General features: G+C 38.4%; 1 protein-coding gene across 1 annotated transcript in view; it reads right to left on the bottom strand.

The window, feature by feature from the left end:
- Positions 1 to 13,357, bottom strand: part of LOC122568553 (LON peptidase N-terminal domain and RING finger protein 1) — a 62,259-nt gene extending 48,902 nt beyond the window's left edge. Inside the window, exon 1 of the mRNA XM_043728427.1 lies at positions 12,076 to 13,357. Within this exon, the coding sequence (XP_043584362.1) occupies positions 12,076 to 12,646 (571 nt within the window). The 5' untranslated portion in view covers positions 12,647 to 13,357. The remainder of the gene's footprint in view (positions 1 to 12,075) is intronic.
- Positions 13,358 to 24,530: the final 11,173 nt, after the last annotated feature.

Genomic DNA, 24,530 nt, shown 5'->3' with positions numbered 1-24,530 from the left:
GACGCGAGAACACGACTACAGATCGAGTTTCACATCGACATTCTAACTAATTAAATAATCATTCGATTGATTATTTCGCTACGAAGGACATATGCGTCTTCAATTATCGAGTATAATCGTTTGCTAGATATATTGGCTTGGCAACTAAGTGATTGCGGGTTTTATCAATACCGCTTAATGACAAAATCCGCAATCACTTAGTTGCCAAGCCAATATATACACTTTACATGCGTTTTTTCGACACATAAAATCATTTTTTTAATATTTTTCTTATTCACCATCGTAATTAATTATAGAAAATATGTAAATGTTTTCACGCGTATCTTTTTCCTATCGATAAAAGGAACGAACACAGACAGACTGGAACAGAATTGCACAGTCATAGTTAAGGGTTACTCCAAAAAATTCCATAACGCGTGAGGCAAGTACTGCAAGATTCGACCGTAAGGGATTAATTCGAAAGCATAAATCTCATGAAACAAGGAATTATTCGAAATAGCTGTAATTGAAATGAACCTTGATACCCAGAACGAGGCAAAGGTGCAGCCAGAGAAGAATTCCCGTTAGTCGAACTAGAAAAGCTTCTCGAAACGCGAAGATCGCGTTGATCGACGTTGAAAGCCGGATACAAAAGATTAATATTTATAGAGGAGGAGACGGTCGCGAAATTCGCGAGTCCTCGTTTCCATTGTCGTCTGCTCGGCCTCCGGTTGATCGTGGCCCTGACACGACTGTGTCGCGTTCCCGTTGCTCTCTTTGCGAATCACTTGAACACCACGGGTGCGTCCTTGGTCCCTGGCGCTCTTTAGAATTCGCGGCCACGTCCTCCCGCCGCCGCCTTTCCAACCGAGATAAAGGTAAGAAGGAGCAAAGCGTGCCGAATTTGGCAAGGGTCCATACACGCGCGGCCGACTCGCTCCGACTCGCGGCGCGATGAAGTTCCGCGTGCCTCGATTCGTTCCTCGACCGATACCACGAACGAAACATATAGATAGTTATCGTAGTTGATATAACGAAATTGTAAGATATACCGACGAATAACGGCGTCAGGTTACTAATATAATAGTACTTTGGACGCAGTAATTTATTTACATAGGTAGCCTCGATTTGATTAATGCGTCATTGTGTTTGTATTAAAAATACATTGACCCAGTGAGAAGCAACATCGCGTTAACATAACATTACATTTGTCATTTTTATTTCCAAACGATTCGTACTATCGAATTCTATTAAATTCCTATCGTCAATATGGAGAGAAATTTCAAAAATTTGATCGATATTTCTTTTCGTTGCTACTTGTCCTTCTATCTGCGTCTTACAACGTTACGAAGTTTAGAGAAATTGAAACACACGTTTCATACTTTTACTCCTGAATATTTAGACGACATATGTCACGTTCTGAAGAAACACATGAGACATGTATGCCATCCAAAAAGTATAAACGGATTAAAGATGCTGGTCTAATAAAAACGTTCGCTTCTACTGACTGTTATAAACCACCAACAATATGTATATCCAACATAGAGTACGTCAAAGACTTGTATCTTTTCGTTATATCTCTTGCGTACGTTATATTCGTTTCTCAAAGTCAGCATGTCGTCAAAAGTCATCATCGGGTTTCTTAATTCGCACTCACCCAGCTGCCTGCTTTAGTTTGATACATACGCCCTACTCAAGACCCTGAAACGAAATACGCGGTTGCAGAAGCAACGTCGAGTTCAGCCGACGATTCTCTCGTGCCTCCTCGTATTGTGAGAAATGGCTGCAAGGAGCTGCTCGGGAACTGGAGCGAAGAAACGCGCGAAATTGAGCCTCGAACACGATTCCCGCTTTCTATGGAAGGCGCAGCGTGCGTGGAGTAAATGGAGAACGAGTGAATCGGCTTGCGAATTGTATGTCGTAGAAACGCTTGGAATTTTGTACTAAATGCGACGAATCAAATGGAAAGATTGGTGAAACAGACATAGTATTCGACTATCGGAATATTAATGTACACGTAAATGGGGAATTTATTATTCGATATCATAAATAAACTATTTATATTTCTGTTTATATAAAAGTTTGCTGTTTCTAGAAAACGATTCTAAAATAACACTGAAATTGATTCGCAATAAGGAATTCAATTATCGTGGACAACCCTCGTTGAGTGTTTACTTAGTATATGGAAATGGAGCGAAACCGTAGCAGTTGATTGATTGCAGCAAGTGATTCGATACAAAAAACAATCATCGAACGTTAGCCTGCAGTCTAAATATAGATTAGAACTATAGAAATATGTTGATCGTAACAAATGTTTCCACAATAACAGAGAACCATTGTACATTGATCTTATATTTAACGGGTAGAATAATATTGTGCTACAGAAATGTGTATGTGAGAACTAATTACAGCAGATGGTTTACACAATCTTTTTAGAAAGACTTCTGATAATTCGTTGGGTATCGAAACTAGAACGAAATCAGAAGTGAACTTTCATCAGACTATAAAATTAAATGATACAAACTATAGTAACAGACTGATCATAGCAAATAATTCAACGTCGAAATACGCTTCTCTAAAAGCTGTAATTTAAATCAAACTAATAAATAAATAGCCAATGAAAGATCACAGTTTAATGAACGAATTAGAACTATATATATGTATGTATGTATTTGTATGTGTATTTGTATGCGTATTTGTATACTAAAATTCGTTAGTCTTCTTTTCTATATTTTTATGTTTCCTCGCGTTTAACATCTTCACGAGCACAAAGTGACCCAAAAAGCGAATCATCCTGTCATAAATCACCTACATAACCATTCGCCAGCTTCCTTCCTAGAAATCCTATCAACGAGCGAGAAAAACATCTCAATAAAAATAGACATTTACTGTATACTATTCGTGATACGTTATTCGCCACACGAACTGGAACAAAGAACACGGTTTACGCGGATCGACGTTCTCTCGGCCGCGAAGATACAGTCAGTTCTCACACGATACACGATTTCGCGAACAATAGCCATCGAGAACGTGCTCGTGTTTACTTTACGCGCAACAAAGTCCGTGGGAACGACGTAGTAATCTTGTATTGCTTATCAACCGCGAAAGAGGGAGAGCAGAGACAGAGAAAAGGAAAGTAAACGTACGATAAACGTATCAAGATTGATTATTGTTATTACATAATAAACCTATGCTTACACCTTTACAGAATTATGATGTTTCCTCTGTCGTTTAAATTTATACTGTCAAATCCAAATGACGAATTTCTTTTGTAGTTTTATTTCTATGTCGATGTTTTATGGTTCGTTTAATTATTATTGCAATAACATAGAAAGATATAAAATCATATTTTATGTGACAAATGTGGGACGGAAGATCATTTTTTCAGGGAGATGAACTTGTTTTCAAGTGGAGTTATGAGACTTCTTAAAATTGATATAGAGACTCCTTCAGATAACTTTAATAATCATTTGTTTTATCAGTAACTTAATTCGCTTAATCCGTGTTTTATAAAGATAATTCTTCAACGATGACAATCAGTCAGTAATTGTACAAAATTAACAATTACAACAAAATTAGTTCTGTAAGAAATTGTAAAAAGTATGTCATTCGTAATCTCTTTGTGATATTCGATCTTTCAATCTTGCACAATATTTTATATTTATATTTATTTTATATATGTTCTTCAATGATCGTCGTTATTATTGTTGCTAAAAGTAATCTCAGATCTTGTTAGTGCTATCGTTATCTCTACAGAATTGTTGTTTCATACTTTAAAAGGACAAGATTATCTGAAATTAAATTTTATTTATTCGTGTTTTACATTAAATACTTTTCTTTAATATTTAGATAAAAAACAATCAAACATTTGTTTCTGACATGTCATTGTTCTCTTCACATTTTATCGTCGGTTTTGTTCCTATATCAAATATCTCACTTTCCGTATAATTTTTCCGCTTCGAAATAATATGTTTTCCGTGAAAAAACGTGAAACCATTCTCCGTTGTTCTCGTCTGTCATCGGACGTGCCACGAGCACATGCTATATACATAAAGTGTACAGCATCCATTTGAACGATAATTATAGCTCGCTTTGCAGAAAAGAGATACCACGATTCTTCACGAAAATACTTGGAAGACAATGGTCACTCTTGGCAAATGCTTTTCGTTACGTATCCTCCTCAGAATTCACGAACAATTTCTTTTCCTTCGATCTAACAACCATCAATCAACCTTATCACAACTAACGGCAGACAATAGTAACTTGAACATTTCACGCGGCAACGTTCGCGGCGATTCGTATGCAAATGATTCGTTTTAATTAGATTGTGATTGCTGAGAAGCATTCTTTCCTCACGCGATGAAATGTAAATAGTAATTAGCTTCCTTTACTAAAACTACATGCGAACGTAATTGCCTTTTGTAACTCAAATCATAGATAAGTATGATTAGTTTCTTTTGTTCATTTCATTCGATCGTGAAATATTAAATATACGCTGTATACGCGTTAATATTAGATATTCAAGGTAGGTCAGTTCCAATCGTTAATCAATTGAGACTTAAGAAGAGAAATAATTTATTTCATTGAAATGTGAAACGTTATTGGAACCTATTTAATTAAACAACACGATTTTTATAAGTATTTTCTTTTCTCGAATAAAATATTGCCGATCGTTTGGCTAGTCAATTAGAAAATAAATTACACCGCATAAAATAATTGGCGTAATTTTACATAATCCTACAGTGATATTTGAAGGTAATGTAAGAAAAGCAATTATCTTACGACTTATAATACGTATAAAGAATTTTACATGATTATATAACTCTCGAAATAATAAACTCATTTCAATAGATAAATCTACCTACATATTTTAAACGTATCACGTAATCATATACAAATTATTACTTCCGACTTAAATAAAGTTTCGTTTGCTGATATCTGATTTATTAATCTACTTCTAGGAACGCGAGATAACGTTATTGAGATAAAGAATCTTCCAAGTATTCTGCCACATCAATAACCGATTATATAATATCAAACCATATTCTTGTCATCGAGAAAATAAAAAGAACAGAGGATTACAAAAATTGTACAATATCGCACAAAAATAAAGAAGAAGAAAAATTATTAAAATTCGTATCAACTTCGTTCACAACCGATTACACTAAAATGGACTAATTGTAAGACAAAATCGATTTGGCGTGGCGTGCACGCAACGTCTTCGAAGGAGTTCAAGACGAGTTTCGTTGCCTGTTCATTTGTTGAAGAAGGGAAATTAAAGCGTGCACAACTGAACCGAAAGCCAGGTGGACGATGCAGGTGCAACCAATCAAATAAGCTCTCGGAACAACCACTCGCAAATGACTTATGCCTTCGACTACGCGATTCGTTTTTGCTTCTTTAAATTTAGTTTCTGCGTCGTTGGCGCTTACGTAATTTTGACTGCATACCAGCGATCCACAGGTCGACTCTGTCCAGTATATGACCATACGATGGTTCATCGTGGTCATTAGCCATCGTGTGTCGTGTCTCGGGAATAAATTAAAAGCGCGCTACACATCACACGGTACAGTGTTCAGCATCACTGGTTCGGGGCATACACGGAAAGCTCCTTTTATAGAACGCAGCATATTTCTAGCTTGACACACCACTCGAAATAATACCTGCATATTGTTTCACGAATTCGCTTTGCCCCGATCGATGCGCTTCGATTGGTACAATGTTCCTTTGCTATATGATACTTTGAGCAAAGTTACTGCGTTTGATTATTTCGATTGCGATGATAGTTTGGAACGAAAGAATAAATTTGCGAATTTTATATAATGAAATAAAAAAAAGAAAGAGAACGTCTATAGGAAAGTTTCTGCGATAGATTTACCGATGTTTTTAATGTCAAATCGTATTTTCGTTGATGCCGACATTTAATGGTATCCGCATTATATATTATATAATTTCTGAATTCTAAGTAGAATCTACGAATTTGGTTAAACAATGCCTTTTAATCCGCTTTGCTAAAGATTAGTATCCTAGAGGTTAAAGAGATTACGTGTCTCAAGTTGAGACATACCTGTAAACATGTTGCAAAACACTATCGCATATTTTATTTTCTTACATTACGTAACTAAATTGATTAGCTATATTACTAAATTAAATTTCTTAAATGCGTTTAACATCTGCCAAATCAATTTAACTTTTTCGAATGAAATGTGTGACGCTCTTTCAATTTATTAAACTCTCAGTTATAAGAAGATAACGTTATAATTAGAGAATTATTAGAAAGATTATATGGTAAAATCACGAGTATGCAACATAGAGAAAATTGAATTCTGTTCGACGGAGTGAAAAGTTCCGTTGAAGCGTTGCCTCATAAAGTGGCAACAGATGTTCGCCGCGCGTTTTCTCACGGTGGTACTTCACAAACCGTGGAACTTCTCTTTCTGATACCGTTGGCAAACGATTACCAAGAACAATGACGCGTAGTCGCGATAACACGTAATCCATGCTCCATGACTAATCGTCCTTGCCGAGATCGTCCTCGTTATCTTCATCATCGTAGATTATCTTTTACGCAGATCCCGTGGTACGGACAGAGTGTATATGAAAATAAGAATCGCTTACGATTAAATTCTACATTCCTGGAAATGGAATGCATTTATCAGCATATAAACGATAATTAAATTTTTAATCAATAATACCAGCGAATAAAGAGACCTGTCTTATTTTATTCCTACGATATAGATAAATAATGGATTTATTAAAATTTAGGTTCCTCTTGTTTTACAATTTCATCCACATATATAAAATATGTAATGTGTGCATATATATTGTGCAGAAATCTGGTATAATTTTCTTTTTCAAGTCCCTTGGATTACGTTACGTATACTTTCAGAGAATTCAATCAGGACGTTACATCAGACCTGAAAGAATTAATCTCTTGAAATCTGAAATGTTAATACGTGGTTTATCTTTAAATAACAGCAGATCGATTCTTTAATTCTCTGAAGCATTGCAGGAATCCATTCTATTAGGATTATTTTTAAATTTTCCTGTTTCTTTCTTCTTTTTTCTTCGTCTTTTACATAACGTAACAGGTAACTAATTATTAGAGCACGCGACATGGCCAACAATTATACTGAATACCTTTCTCACAACACCTTATTTTAAAATGCAACAAATACATTTGTATTTGATGAATCACTATAGTTTTTTTTCTCTCCTTTAAGCACCATCATGATAGATTATTATCGTACACTGTTTCTTTTCCCCTTGACTGAGAAGTAACATTTAAATGCCGTCAATGTTCTATACATGTACTAAAGATACTTAGTATTACGAGTACATATTTCTTTCTCCATAAAAGTCACTTGATTGCGGCAAAAATTTGTCATTACTTTATTTCCCTCTTCTTCTTTAACTGGTGGTTTAGAGTTGCATCTGTGTTATATCTTAAGCTATTATCGACTACTCGTTGGCCTATTCTCTCAATTCAGTTCAAAGCAGGTTATTTAGATTATTAGGGAAATAGCGAACACACTTTCAAACTTTAATTCTAGAAAAAAGTCGGGAAATTCATTTTTTAGTTGTCAGTATGTACTTAGATCACAAGAAAAATGATAAAACGATAAAACAAAAATTAATCCACTTTTCATAATTTAATGGCTCGTGCCAATTTTCTATGACAAATTTAAGACTTGCGGATTTTTTTTCCACAATTTTAGAGAAACAGAGCAACATACCTAAAGATCATACTGAAAATCTGAAAGTCACGTATTTCTTCTAGCGATATTGTCACTCAATTTGAAGAGGTAAAATATTGTACCTCTCCCTCTTCCCTACGCGAGTACATTTGATAATTGATTTAATAAAAAGAGAGAGCAGAAACAGCGAAAAGATAGCCATTCTTATCGTAAGTTTCGCGATAATGTTATATAAAAGTTTATATATTAACAAATTTACCAAATAAAAGTTATATAATTACCATTATATAACATTATTGTATTATCTATTTTATTTCGCTTACGAATGAACGAAGATGGTATCACAACGAGACAATTGAGGCTTAATATTCTTCACTAGTATTCAACTATCATGTTCGGAAACATGAACAAAAATGTTTTCCATGTCTGCTCCTTTTTAATTATGCTTCATAAATTAACAGTTATCGTCGTTGTTCTAAATAGTAACACGATAGAGATGTTTTGTTATTTCAAATATAAATTAATTCCCTATTTAAAAAATACAAATCTCTTAAATCTTTATCCCTAAAAATGCATTTAAATAAGAAAAGAATCTTTCTCCCTCTGCTCTAGTACAACATCCCTGGAAAGATTGATGGGAAATACCAATCTTTACATGTTTTCCATCTTCTACGATATTCACTAGCCACTCCTAGTTCATCGCCATCTCTGAAAATATGTACTCGCATTCATTCACATTGCTTATTCCTTCCACTAGCAATCTACATATATATGTAACACCTATATACTTATTTTCTTCTACATCGGAACTACTTATCTATAATGTATAGCTAAATATTCTCCAATTAAAAAATATATATACAAATACATAATAAAGATAATCCTTTCAAGTTACTATTTAATTTCGTGAAAAAATTAATTCAGTTGACTACAAACCGCTACATACGCAACACGACATCGGCTAACAATCAGCTAAATGAGCCAGTTCGTAAACAGGATCAGGTCTGTGTTTTATTAAAAATCAACATTGACTTGGCCAAAAGTGTCTGCGTATTTTTAGCAACAGCCAGAACAATGAGAATCCGAGATCCGGTTATTTCGACGATTTGTCCGATTTTATCCAGCGTTAAAGAATTTCGAAAACGCGTTGCTCCGAAATTACTTGGCGTGCAAGCGATCATCTCACGGCACGTGTCGTGTCCGTTTCAAATTAACGCGTATACGCGATACGCTAGATTTTCCGTGGATGAGTCGGTTTGTTCCATGCAGAAAGTCTTTGTGTTCGCGGTACATGCACCGTGTCCCACCGAACGGACCGATGCGACGCGACGTTCGGAATAATCTCGACGTTCGCTCTTTCTCTCCCTCTCTCTCTCTCTCTCTCTCTCTCTCTCTCTCTTTCTTTCCCTTGTCTTTGCTCGTCTCCCTTTCGTCCTCTTTCTCTCTCACGTACCCACGTTATATAAGAACCGCCTCAGACTGGCCGTGAACTTACCGACGTCGTCGTCTTCGCATTCGAACGCAACCGTCTCTCCCTTTCCACGCGCGAGACCGTTCGGTGCACTCGGCATGCACCGAAGAGGGAGAAGGAATGCGATCGATTCAGTTATTCTTTCCAGTGGGATCGAGAGAATCGCTTTACCTGCCTGCTGCAGTCGCCGCTTTATCTTCGCGGGAGAATACCTTCAACAGGGTTTCACCACGGTATATTTGCGCTCGCTACGTTCGAAACGTCTTCTTGAGAAGAAATGGAGCGTAAATTGGGCGTTTGTTAATTAAAAAGGAATTTAGCGAATCGATAATATTAACAAAATTCAGAACGATGCATTTTGACGACTTCGATTGGTTCGCTTAATGTTTCCGTGGACGTATTTTCTTTTCTTTTGGAAATCTATTTATATGCACATCGTATCATTACGGAGAATCGTGAATTTAATCGTTAAATTATTTAATTTTTAGGAAGCATATATATAAAGTTTATTGGTGAAAATAGATTGAACAGGTTACATAAAATAAATCGATCATTCCTAATCATTTATTTTTAGAGGTGAATGTATGTGCATCCCAGATACAGTTCGAATGAACATGTTCATAAGAACCGATTTCCTTTTGAGGAGATACTATTGGAAAAATTTCAGGTGTTTCAGGTGTATAAAATATTTTGTAATTCCACTATTACGTTAAAAGGTATAAATACGAAAGATAAAAAAGGAAATGATAATGGGCAAACAGAATAACGTAAAGACGCTATTAAGCAATAAAATTTAGAGAGGAAAATATGTTTTTCAAATACTCGTGGAACAAGTATAAATAATCGAAGCAATATACCAGCCATTGAAAAGAATTAAAAAATGGAATTAGTCAATTCGTATTAAGCAGTGCATGACATAAATTGCGAAATTCCGTAAATATATTTGCTACGTCGTGTTCGAAGAAGACACGACGAACGAAAACATCCTGACTCGACGATTGTCGCAAAGTCGAGACCTACGATGATTATAGCATAACGTCATGGATTAAAAAATAGAAACGAGTCTACGAGACGTTCCGACGTCTGGGAATCTGAACAAAGGACGCGCATTGAGGTCGTCAACCAGAACTTGAATCGGAGCGATTAAAATCCACGTATGCGGGACGCAAGAATAAGAACTGCATTTGCCCTTCCTCATGAATATCTTTCTACGTGGATCGCTATAAGTTAAATCGAGTAGCCAAGTGTTTATTTAGACGCGTTTATTCTTCGAACAAAGGTTAATAAATTTATAAATTTGACTGATACAGGCACAACAATTGTCACGAAACTTTAATAGCCGAGAAACAGAAATCTCTTGCTTCGGAAGTCCAAGACAGTTCAAGTCCACCGTGTATTCAAATTAAATAAAACACTGAGTAATCAGCTTATTTTTAGATATCTGATTCACTCTATACCAAAGTCTCTACTTATTTTAAACATCGTAAGTTAAAAATATCTTAACAGCTGGTGATAAATATATATTATTTTCAAGAAGTACACAAAACCCTGCGACATGCTATTTAGAATTTTTCTTACCTTTATGCTAACTGTACTTATGAATTTCTGTCATAAACCATCTTTCTCGAGCACTTCTTTTACTCTCGTAAAAGAGAAAAATTGAGCGGTCAAGAGTATAAAAGGATAAAATCCGTTCCTCAGACATTCGAATGCTCAATGAGTTTAGACGACGATGCGAGAGAAGACTGGGTATGTCAGTAATTCATGCGCGGAACAAAGAGGATCGTCCGAGTGCATATGATTTACGGCGTTATTTGTAAAAACGTGGAACGCGTTTCTGTCATAAAAAAACTTTCTATGATGAGCGAATAACACGACCAACGTTATCCACAGATTGAGCACGTAGTAAATATTCGCATGTGCGAACGAAATACCATTCATGAAATACCAGCTACGTTTTGTCAAGTTTAAAAAGCATCCGACCGAACCGTATCATTTTCTTCTCTTTCTTTCAAGTCAATCCGTTTAAAACGATCGTGATTTTATCTTTGCGTATCGTGCTATCTTTGAAATCGGAACATGCAAATTAATTCGATCTTCTGCGGTTCGTAACGCTATCCGGATTCGCTGTTTCGTAATGATCTTTATGTAACTACTTTGTAATCCCTGGTGAGAATTTAGTAGCACGAGTAAACTTTTCTTGTACGCAAATCGCGTGTCTCTGCGACTGATTGCATAAAAAGGGAGACAAAGGACAATCACAGTTACATCGCGCGGCTAAATCGAAACGTCTCTTCTAACTTATTCGGTGTACGTGCCATTTTCTGTATACTAATGCAGAAAAATCGTTCTTTACATCGAGATAAAAATAATCCACAAAATTGTCACTTGATCGCTATAAATTAAGAACTCGGTAAATACGAATCTGTTTATTTTCGGAACAGCTAATCAACAGCGATTAAACAAGTATTTTGATGTAGATAGTTGGGAAGGCTACCTTTTATCAATCCCAATTTTAAACCATTTAAAAATAAATGATAAATCTGTATGAACTATTGATAAAAGGACGACGGCATAATGAAAAATTATAAATATTTTTGTAATATCTAAGAAGATTACAGAGACGCACGTTTAATCTTCAAATAAAAATAAAATATTGCATGTATAGAATTTGTTGACAGTGTGCTGAATTTCAAAATTGTTCTTGTACAGAAAATAAAAAATTGTAACTTGGATCTATCCAAGTATATTATTATTAATGATACAAATGTGCACTATTTACCTATACATATATACAGATGCTTTGTCACCCCAAAATTAATTTCTCGAAAAGAGACACGAATAACGATATAAAAAATAACGAAAGAGCTACTTCATATAGAGAGAGACGAGATTGGAGACGCAAGAAATTCTGAAAGAAATACTCACCAAGATGGACTGCGAGGTTGTACCTCTCGAGGGCTTGACCCAGGTGTCCCTCCTTCATCAAAATGTCACCCTCGTGTCTCGCCCTGCTGGCTTCTGCCTCGTGTGGCCACCACTTTTCCACCAGTCTCTGCACCAGCACATTCGTCTCACTCACAGCGACAATCTTTTGCCCGCACACGCGACAGCTCTTGCCCGGTTCTACGCAATTCTTGCAGTACGTATGGCCGCAGTTCGTGGTCACTGGTTGACACAAGATTCCCTCGCAAAGGGGACACGCGAACGACGTCTCTATCTTTTTTCTGAAACCCGTGGCCGTGATCGCGGTTCCAGACAATTCGTCCAGCAAAGCGTTCGCCAGATGTTTTAATCTCTCCGGTAGCACGGAACCCTCTGACAAACATCTCGAGTAAACACCGATGGATTCTCTGATTCGACCACACTTGGCCAAGGAATCCCCGTAGCCTACGAGCACTTCGAAACTCGGCGCCTGCTGCTTCAAGCTACGCTCGTACATTTCTACAGCGAGAGGATAGTTGCGCGAGGCGAAAGCTTCCTTTGCCAACTCGGTCATATTCGTGGTGATATACGAAACGCGACAGATTATTGGAAAAAACCCTCCTCTGCTCGAGGTCGGTTTTGTTGTTTTCGGAGAAACGACGCGCGTGTCCGGACGATTACGTACACACGTCGATCGCGGGGTAAACTGCCCGGCACGATCCGCTGGTCGATAACTTGGAGAAGAAAATTCTCAGAACGATGCGCATTTTACTTTATCCATCCACTTTGAAAGATCGTACGATCTTTCTCGTTTATTTCGCTTTTGTTTAATCTCTTGCTTAAAAAAAAAGACAACGATCGTATCGATCGGTCGACCGAAAAACACGTCCCGATGCAACGAAAACACTTGACGCGGAGAATTATCGGATCAATTTGCGTGTTTATCGGTAGCCGCATCGACGCCTCGTCCGTTTGATAAGTCGGTCGTCGGTCGCACGTTTGACAGCTGGCCGACCACGCGGTAAGAGAATTTACGGCGCACAGAACGCAGAAACGGTGCTATGCACAGCACGACGGCGCACTGAGGACTGCTGGCTCGGCTGTCACCGCTCGCTCGGGCCACTGTCAGAAACGTAAACCAACCGGGCAAGCAGCAGGCGAGGGGTGGCCGGCAGCGGTGGTGGCGGCGTCGCGTCGGTGCAGCCGTGGTGGCAAGCCAAGCGGCGGCGACGACAGCGCCGCACGGCGGTACATACACCTTCGACTCTTCACTGCCTCTACCTCACCAACTGTTTCGTGATAGCACGAATCGTGCTATATCACGGGTCTACGTTCTACGTAGGCGTTCGCGTCGGTGTCGAGCCACACCCCCACTACGAATCTCAGGCATCATCCTGCCGCCACTAAGATCCCCCTTGATTCGTTCGGCTTAACGCCTGGTCTCTTCTTAACCTTATCAGGATGCTGCTGTCTTTTTAAACTGCTCTTCTGATCGATCAAATGTCACACTCATGTTCGAGAAATTGCAGTTTGAACGAATTCGTTATTCCTGAATGAAATTCGTTATCCTCTATCTCAGGGTGAATATTTTCACACTTGCGAGGGTGGATATCCTTTGAGCAATCATCACCGAGGCAGTGACTGTACAACCTTCTTTATACAGTCCTTATTGTAATATATCGTCAAAGTTTCGTTCATCTCGCGGTCGACATAGTCTCGGAGTATCAACAGGCTCCTCCGAAGCGCGTCTTCGTGGTACTCGAGCGTATCGAGCGGCGTTGCCTGACCGCGCGTCCTGTCCCCTTAGCTACCCGCGCTTCAACGAACCCGAATACCGCCGAGGCATAAAGCTTCTTCGATAAACGAACGAGCGAACGCGACACGTAACCTTCTACGCGGATCGTACGCTAAAACAGGTTGTGGCTCGTGGCAAGGCCGAAGAGACGCAAGGGTGGTGGACTGTTTAACCAGGACACTTGTTGTTGGTCGTCGGTTATCTTCCTCTGGATCGTCCAAGGCTTTCGTTCCGCGAAATGGATTCGTCGAAGGGTCTGTCTATTGTGAAGTTACGAACGGCGGCACGAACACACGGGAAGTTTGTCGCCGCGGTAAAATCGTGAACGAAGCAGCGGGATGCGCGACCGCGGCGAGCTTACATAAAGAGCTTCGCGTCAGTGCACAAAACGTGGCGGGAGCGAGGCGAGTTTCGATTGGATCAATTATTCCACGGGCGAGCCTCGACTCTCCGGGCTCTAGGAATCTTACTGAGCATGAGCAGTAACGTTACTTGGTCTACGTCGTGGTATTCCGTTTTACCCAGCACCGAGAGCAGACCTGCGTGCGCTGCTCTCCTCGGTGTGTATCGTGCGTGAGTCGGTGTGCACCGGCCAACCGACCGCTGACTACGCAGACGCGCTATAAACGCATTGCTCGCTTTCTTTCTCTTTCTCTCGCTCTTTCGCGCGCTCGTGGCCACGTTTGCGCGATGCAACCGATGCATTCAAGACTGCCGGTCCGCACGCGTGTTCTACGAGCCAGAAGCTACGTGCGTAATATGTACATATCGTACAATGGATGAAAAGATCGTACACTCTCTTTATCTTACCCTCTTTCTTTATTTACGCATTCACGATTAAATAATTGTACGATTTAATAATACAATAATAATAAAACGTAATGTAAATTTACTTTCACAATGAAAATGTTAATACGCGCTGTGTTCTTTTATATCCGCTATAATGATGATCTCGATACCATTCGTCTGATCATGATATATGTAGAATTGAGTATATCTATTATGCAGGTCTATTTTTTAAACATCACATTCGTAATTGTGTTATCGACGTATAACAGATATAGATGAAAAGTGATTGAAAAATGTAGGAAAATATTTCGTTATAAGGCGTCTGGCGCTAGCGAAGGTACGTGCTGGGGAAGAACGGCGTAATTTCGAGCTGCAGCTAATTATTATACTTATCATTGTACCGAGATGCGCTTATGTATAATCAATGTATTAGCCATGTATAGTTAATGTTCTTAATTATGGGGTAAGCTAAAATCGATTTTATGTCAGCTATTTGTCACTGATATGGCAAACAACGAGTTAATGTCTTGAAAGTAACGAAGGTCACTTCGACTTATAAAAAGCGCATCAAGCAGACATTAAAATTCTCACCGCGACAGGATTATGAGACTATCTATGGAGAATCCTAATAGAATGCATAAATTTGCCTCTTGTAACGATAAAACCTGAACTCCTGCTCATTTATTGATTGAGTTATTTCTTCATTAATTTCCACACATTGCCGTTATACGATCCGCGAGAAACATAACAATTCATTTTCCGATTATTATCGTTTTCCGCACGAGCGACTAGTTTGTTTCATTTATTTAGCATTTTCCTCTCGACCGGGAAGCGAAGTTACGCTCGTTTTGTCGCATTCGTTGTCAACTATTGCCGGTCATGCTGAATTTTATCGAATCTTTTATTATTTAATCTTTCTTGTTCAATCTGCAGCCTTCTTTTACGATCTGGCTAATATTGCGAGCCAAATTTTATAAATCGCAAGTTAAAAATTATTAGCGCTAATAAATTTCTTGGACAACAATAAGAGGTTTAGTAGTCTCAAATGAAATTCGACAAATAAATTTCAAGTTCAGAATGTTTACAAGCGTAACATCTGTCGTGTTTGTTTAAAGTTATTTAACGTTGTCTGCGCCAGTTTGTAGCAGAAAATGGCGTTAATAGCCGGGATATGCTGGCAAATAAATATCGATAATCGTCTAATGCGAACGACAAACTGTCGCGTCACATTTATGGAAATCACCGCGAGATTCGATCGTCTGCGCGAAAGCCATCGGATTTCAAGCGATTTAAGGGAGGATAGTCAGAGTGCATTAATAGGGATCGTCGAGAAAATTGTTTCGAAGGACGAATAAGGCGTTGGCCGATGATTGTTATCTGCACGAAGACACAACAACTCGATTGCTCTACAAACTTTCCAATTTCGAAGTGTGGTTCAACGATTTATCGCAACTTTTCACACCTTTTAATCCGTCTGCAAACGAAAAACACGAAGACCACGATATTTACCGTTGTTATCCAATCACATTAATCTTCATTCCGCTAAAGATTGGATAAACGTCAATCTTTCATCTAAAAATAGATGAAAATATACAATTTTTATGAAACTTTTCGATAAATTGGACGGGCACGGACTTGGGTTAAAGTGAATTATACGAGTGCCTTCTTTGTTAGCTCGTAAAAAGTGTAGTTTCAACGAGATGAGCCCTAACCTTCTACCTCTGTTTGTAATTCAGCAGCGCAATTGCGCTTAATGAATCCCGGTCTCCTACGTTACCCACTTTTCCTACGGTCGTAAACACTGCGACACGAACACACCGCAATAGACAAACCCTCAATTTTCTGTCGTAAAAAAAATTCACAACCGTGGCTTGGTAACCTTAATTAGCTCTATTTTCTCGCGTCACGCCATTTTTCGCCGACGTGCGGATGCGTCATTGGCTGCTTTCGTCGCGTCCGCAGATTAACGACGATCAAAGTGAAATCGATCGCATTGTAATCGTGTATATTATGATCAGTGCTTACTTAATTTTTAATATTAATTAAGTACTCTTGTCGTTTAACTATTTTATCCCTCCTTTCTGTCATATATCATTAGCCACATATAGTGAAAAATATCAATCGAAGTAGAATAAAGATTCACCGCTAAAGAATAAAGATCTTTTGCAAAATAAAATTGTACCTTTTTATTATGGAAGATATCTGTTATATTTTACTATTAGATATATATTTATATTATATTTCTATATCGAAGACTGGACAATTTTGGTCAATATTGATTCTTCTTCCCATTTCTTGTACTCACCGTTTTGGGACAGATTGTATGAATTACTTCTATAAAGAGCAATTTAAAATCGGAAGTAGAATCGATTGAAATATATACCGAAGAACTCCGACAAACTTCGTGACCGGATGTAACTGATAAACACAGTAGAAATGATTTAGACAAGAATTTACATAAATCTATACGCATCAAGATCGCTTATAAATATGTATATGGTCGGGCATAGGTCAATTTCCTTGCAGTAGAACATTTCTAATTAATATCCCCATTCGCTTCTCCATTCTGTTCTCCATAAAGATTCAACGACCAAAGAGATCTATGTTGATTCATAAACCACTCGCGGATCATTGCCATCTTTCCATATGTTCTGGTTCGATCGGGTGCCGACCAGTCAGCGACGCAGAAACTCGAAAAACGGAATACTTAATCTCCACTTGCATATACGCATTTGTCTGCTGACTTACGTAAGATATTTGTGTCGTACAAAGAGTCACCTTTGCCGATCGCAAAACAAATTGTTAATCATCGAAATACGGCGTATCTTGGCGTTACGTAAATTGTCGTTTACGCACGACACACACCCGCACACATGTAACGGGGCCATCGTATGACCGTTTCTTTTGCCGGTATTCTGGAAGGACGACGAATTTTATTATGCGCCTTGCGAACGTCGCTGCCAGAAATCCTACTAGCTCGTGTCTGAACGTAGCCACGCGACTCGAGAATCTATGATTACGTCATGCTATCTCCGCTGTCTGTTCGCTTTCGCGAACCACGATCCTCTCATAAGAATAACAATAAACTTCGTAAAAATGCAACGAGGTCGCTTTCTTTTGGAAAGAAGCACTCAATTTGGAAAAATCGACGACGAGACTTTCCTAGATGATCACTTTTGTTTAACTAATCACTGCGACCCGCGAATTTTCATATTTCAATCAAGCTCTTATCTTTATACGTAATAGACGCGATCATCGTTGGTTATTCATTCTTTGATCTATGCAGAGATATTTTGGAACATTTGAGAAACATTGCACGTACGTATACCTATGTTGATGTTAGGGATTTTAGTGTAAAAATAGTTGTAATTATTGAGATTGCGATATCTGGTTGCACGTTGCAACATCAAACGGAGATATGTACGTTTCCATTATTGAACGAGGAAACTTATTTTTCGGAAGATACCTTTGCGTCGTTTCACACGTTTTATGTGTTTTTCTGATTGAATTAATCTTATACCGAGAAACGTTATCAAAACACGGTTTGTTATTATGTACCTGAGAAAAGCTTGCGTGGACAAAATCGCAATTTATATTATTGCCGGATGTTTACCTACCACTCACGATTAATTTAGCAATCATTCTCAATTACAAAATCATCGAAAAGTTTTCCGCCAAAGAAGGCAGAAGTAAATTACATTGTTTAAAAAATGATACAAAGTATAAGCGAAATGTATTCGCTATTGATGCTTTTTTTAATGATTTTAATCATTGATTACGTATCTCATAAGGAACACATCGTATATCTATTCGCAATCTAAGTTGTTTTTACTATGAAGGATTTAATTATTTTCATTAATAAACCGACGAAGGATCAGCGGGTCGAGAGATTGAATTTTTTCGAAATGGAAGTAATTACGATAATAGGAAAATCTCGCAGAAGAAGAAAAAATGGATCACGAAGGAGCTCGGCCTCTCTTCAAAGCCTCTAATTTATTTTTCTCGCTAAAATAGTCTAACCGCTATACCAGTTAATTTCTCTCTCCCTCTTCCTTTCTCTATACTTAGTCATAATGCACCGACTCGTTCGTTTCATCTCCTTTCTCTCCAGTTCCACTCACGAACGTGCAGAAATAACGGGCATCGATCGCGGTATCAATATTTGTTTAATTAGCGGCGGCTGCTACGAACGAGCATTTCCATACTTTTTTCCTTAGCTAAGCGACCAATCGACCACCCGTCTGACGTAATCATGCCGTGAAACTCTCGGCATCGTTCCACGACCTCATCGAGAATTTCGCAATTGTGCCTTACTCGTGGCGTACTTACACACGTCGATTCGCTCACGATTTATGGAATAGACGCGTCGGTTAACCAGATTCGTGGACGTTTCGCAGCGGATGAGAGAATGTCCGTCCAGCGGACCGACTTTTGGAGAGACGAAGTTGCGACACTTGGCAAAAATGTGGCTAGAACCGCCTCGCTGGACGGCTATGTTTGGAACTGTTACATAAAGTCTCCTCCGTCGACCGATCTATCATGAGGAGGCCTTATTAGATCAACCATGGAAAGCCATCCGTTGTAACGTAACTGCTGGCCAGATATATTTATTTACTTATTTATTTAACGGTCATCAACCTTTTTATATCTAGATACACGAACTGTCAGTTAATACGCTTTAAAAAAGGTTACGGATAAAGTCGAAATTATTTAAAATAAATCGGTATGAAGCGATATGAAGAAGTTCTCTCCTTCTGACGAGTATCCTAGGGGCGTATGATTGAAAAAATTCCACAATTTCTGGACTGTTAGCGAACTGATCGAAGTTTTTAAAAATTAGCATCAGGCTCGCTATGGTTCTACGTATGGTTCTTCAAGAACGAACATATTCAATGTGCTAAAATATTTTCATAGTTATGGCAAATTTTGGTATCGGTTTATTGAACTCGAAGGTGATGTATTTTAAGCGTATCTTTCCACTCATTTAAATATACGTATGTATAATAATTACGCGATTGCTGAATATCATTATTGTGTCTTATTTCATCGGTTTTATATAATTCGCGTTGATAATGAATTATTTCGATATTTGTCGCGATACAGAATTAGTCCGTCAGCATGAAATCTATGTTTCTATTCGCGTGGACTCGTGGAAGATCGAAGTCCTATTAGATCGCGGATTTCTTACAAAGAGAATTAAAGAGATAGAAGCTAGATAATTTTACTTACTAAAAATTATAACGAGTGCTCCACTTCGAATATTTTATCGAATTTTGAAGAATCTGTTTGCGAGGCTGTTTTTTATACATTTATAAGAAATTTTAAATGGAAAAATACACATGATACGCAAGAATATACAAAGCTTCTTACGGTATTCGATGGATCGAATAAATTTCTATTTAAGTTCCACTTATGTAATTAGGTTCATAGAAACACGAGTTCGCATAAAAGTGCGCAGTCTAATTATTAAAGTCGCAAGCAGTGGATTCTACGCCGGGAAATCCTAATGACGCGGCAAGTTCAACGACTACATAACGCTGTTTATCATCGCGTGACGTAGCGTTTCCTCGAGCGTGCACGAGGAAAAGCGCGAACGGCTCAACGTCGCCGTACCGATCCACACCAGGGGGAGGGGATCGTCGATCGAGTCTCACGTCGACGCTTAAAAATAAAAGCGGTAAACACCGACAAGCCTTTATGTAATGAATGAGCGTGAATTAACAGAGCAGCACGGGATCGAGCGTCGTTGTCGCACGAGGAGTACGCAGAGAGCTTTCAGTGGCGGTCGGGCCGAGTCAACGGTGTGGTGCGGCGAGAAGTTTTATTCTCGGCGTGATAAACAATTCGTTTCACTGGGAGCACCGATCGCTGGTGCGCACCACAGCTCGTAGAATCAACGCGCAGCTTATGTAATATATTTCAGATAGAATTCGCACCTTACATAATTGCGTCGCCATAGATCGAGTCAAAAGTTTGCGCGTAGTCTTGATCAATATCCGTCCGTTGTTACGTCGGTGCTTCGGCCACGAGACTTCAATGAATGCGTAATTTTTCCATGGCGAAATTAATTTCAATTTTTAATTAATTTTTACATACAACTTTTTACGATTCATCGTGTTTACAACCAAGTGGCAGAAGCGTGGAACGAAAGTTGCGAGTAGGGATGAAATCGCGTGCTCAGATAAAATGATGAATAGCAGAAGTAGAAGAGTGGGTAGAGGAGCGAGTGTAGGTAAAAAAAGGAAGACGTAACGGGGAATACGAAGACGAAAACGTGAATCAGTCGATAGGAAACGGTAGTAAATAATAGTAAAATAGTAAAATAGTCGTATGGTAATAAAATGAAAGTATAAAAGGATAAAATTGTAGAATAGGGAAACGACAGAAGCTTCAAACAGTGAACGTATAGGACAATACGAACGAATTGTCTACTCGAACTGATTACAACCGTGATAAACGTTGCTTATCTGCGACGTATGTAAATGTTCTCGTTTTAAATATTATTTATTCGATAAAAGACAGCATTTGGATACTACGAAAATCGATAAATAGTGAGGATACGTGACACGAAGCATGATTGAATCGTTCTAAGAACAGATTGTTTCCTGTGAAAATTAACGCAGTTCGATGCCGTGACGTAACAATAGTTACGTAGACGTTTCGCGAAGCTTAGCTCGTCGAAGTTCCCGATACGTTCGGACAATTTTTTAACATTCTTCGTCTTACGATCGATAAAAGTAACGTGAATAGAAAACAGTGATCTGAGTAACCAGAAGGATCGCCACTAAGGCGAATACTACCAGTATTCGATACAGTGCAGAAAGTTGTGTTGAATCACGATTGACTCGAATTCAAAAAAAGTAGAAAAACTGTGGGGTTCGAGGCCAAAAGCACGTGTAACTTTCGCTCGCCAAGTAATTAATTATCAAGGATGCGAGTCTGTTTACGAAACAGCCGGCTTGTCTAATTATAAATTGCGCTTGGATGATATTTGCGTAGGATCTTATGCGTCTCTAGAATTCCGAGTTACGCTATATCAATCTCTGAGAATGCTATATAATCCTGAAATGAACGATAAAAATAGAGTAATCAGAATTATAAAAAGACTTCTGGGAGAACTTTTTTTTCCTACGACCTTATGCAGTTACAAAAACACCTACCAAAGCTTTATACTTTAAGAAGAATAAATGTCAGAAAAATAATATGTACCACGATGCATAGTGCAACGCATTATTGCACAATCAAGATCTAAATAAATGAGCAAATGCATGAATACCAAGAAAAACGAAATTCTGTGACTCTAACAAAGTTTTATTGCTTCCATAGACAGTGACAAGCATGAGACGTTTAAATGCGATACAAGATTCAAGTAATTCGAGAAGATCGTAGATTTTATGTATTAGATTATGTTCGAAACCTTTCGCCGACATTTACGGGACGAATTATCACGCAGCCAAATAATTACTGTAGAAACACGCGTGAATAATGATTTCGCGAATACTCTCTTACGTAAGAGTATCAGTTTTTGTCGACTCGTACTCTATTCTGCATCGCATCGTTTGCCTTGCTTCTATGTATAGCGAAATTACAATTTTTAATATTAATGAAGCGATTATACATGCGATCGAGAAACTTTATTACCGTGCATCGATTTCTCGCTATATTAATCGAATACTCGATATTTATTATATTCGATCATTTGAAATTTTCTCGATATCGTTGTTAAAACGCGGATTCATATCGTAAATATCGCGACTCGGTACTGGCATAATTATCAGTATTAATTGATTCGTCATTATATAATAGGCAGATTACTGTTTACACAGATTCGCTTATATCGGAACGTGAACCACGTTATGCTCTACAAAGCGTACTTTATCGTATCTCTGTTCGGAAATGTTTTCATAATTATATATAAATTCCTTCACAGTCAATCTATTCGCAACCAATGGTACTAGCACACGACACAAACTTCTTATTTAATGTTAGACCAATCAGATTATTTTGACCCATTGACAGATAGTTTACTTAGTTACGAGCTTGTAGTTTTGAAGAGAAATGAAATTTTTCGTCTTGTTGCTCAGAGGAGGCGAGATAACTCGTTACTCGAACTTTAAATGCTTTAAACATAAATCGACCTAAGTGGAATTTATTTGTCTTTATCATCTTTTAATTCTATAATTACGGAAGTTCCTAGTTAAAGAATGACTCGATCGACAGCTCACTAACAACAGGTTTATCTTCGATTATTTCTTACAGAAGAGAAGGAACGAAGGAAGGAAGGAAGAAACAGCAACGAACGAATTACATTGTAATTTTCGAGACCATGGATCCTAGCGCGTCTATAAAAATTCTCGCGTTACTGATATTAATTCATGCGAATCGTAATGATCGACGACAGATCGAGCATAAAATCAACTGACCGTGAAACGGCGTCGTCGATTATAATCAGCAGCCGGTGTCTCGTCTCTGGAGCTGGAGCTGAAGCTCGCTGACAAACGGATACCTCGAATTCCGCGGGCCGCCGTTAGAAACGTTACAAAATTCGCACTTCCTCCGGGTTAAACACGTGCTAGCGTCGCACGCCGATCGCCGGCCCGCTACCGCGACCACGTGCTCGCTTGTGCTCTCAAGACTCCGCTGAACTTTACATAATACGACTTAGCCGCACGCGTGCGCCTTACGCACGTGAGTGAGCCACGTATGTACTTTACTTACATGTAACTAGCGCTAAGAACACGATAGGCCGATGTATGGCTGTCTAGAGAAGTCGCCGCCCGCCAGTTCGAGCCTGTGGCCCGAGAATCCGACCACGGTTTATGTAACCGGAGATTGTGTTAAACGGAACCCTCTGTTTTTTCTCTTCGTTTTCTTTCTGCGTCGTTGTCGTCGTTTTCTGCTCAATTCGCATTCCATCGTCTTCTACCACCGTGGCGTCGTCTTCGACTTGGATAACCGTGAGGGAAGCGAAAAGGGGAACGTTCGAATTTTGTATTCCGTACAAAAGTGGCGAATTGAACTGTAGCAGGAGAATAAGAGAAACGCAGATCAGACAGTTTGGTTTTTACGTAAGAGGCACTGCTGTGCTGGGGGAGTGAACGGGAGAATGATGAAACCGAATGAGTAAACGTTCCTGGGATTAGTCTGACTCTACGCCGGTGGTTTAGATTGCTGTTTGTCTAGTAGTCATCGTTAGCTATTTGTCTTTCGTATTTTTTGCGATAGAAGGGTGAATTAGTATTCACGTATAAACGTATAGCTATTTATGCCATCAAGTTTTAGATTTAATAGAACAACATTTATTTGCTATAGTCGCCGAAGTGTAAACGTAGAAAATAGTAGTAGTCCTTGAGATTATAATTTTAATTGCATTCCTTACGTTCATAATTTTCCATTTGTAATCGATTTATTGAACGTAGGAATTGTTTTAAGTTTCGAATTAAAATAAATCTCAATGAAAATCTTCGATTAAAACCCTAAAATCTAACACTCTGCATAGCAATTGCAATAAACTTTTTCTTTAATGCAAGCAATAATGATTGCGACAAATAGAAATTGTTTCGATAATTGTAATAATTTTACCGATGAAAAGAACCGATGAAGTATATAACAGAAACAAGTAATATTCAAAGGAATCGGTTGCGTAACATGATCGATTCGAAATTTTGTTCACGTGTACGGTATCTGGCAGACTATGCCTCTTAGAATAGATAAAAAGAAGCCGCGTCGTTCACTATGTAAGTGTAAGGGTTACATTAATTACAATTGCATCGTAAATATTGATTTCAATGTTTAAATATTAATTATGCTTATCGAGGCTTATTTGTCAAGACATTTGCTATCTTTCGTTTTCGTCATTCTATCAGTTCAACAT

This window comes from Bombus pyrosoma, linkage group LG6 (assembly GCF_014825855.1).
Source record: "Bombus pyrosoma isolate SC7728 linkage group LG6, ASM1482585v1, whole genome shotgun sequence".
Taxonomy (NCBI): Eukaryota; Metazoa; Arthropoda; class Insecta; order Hymenoptera; family Apidae; genus Bombus; species Bombus pyrosoma.
The sequence above is the reverse complement of the archived record's forward strand: the minus strand, read 5'-3'. Positions and strand labels throughout refer to the sequence as shown.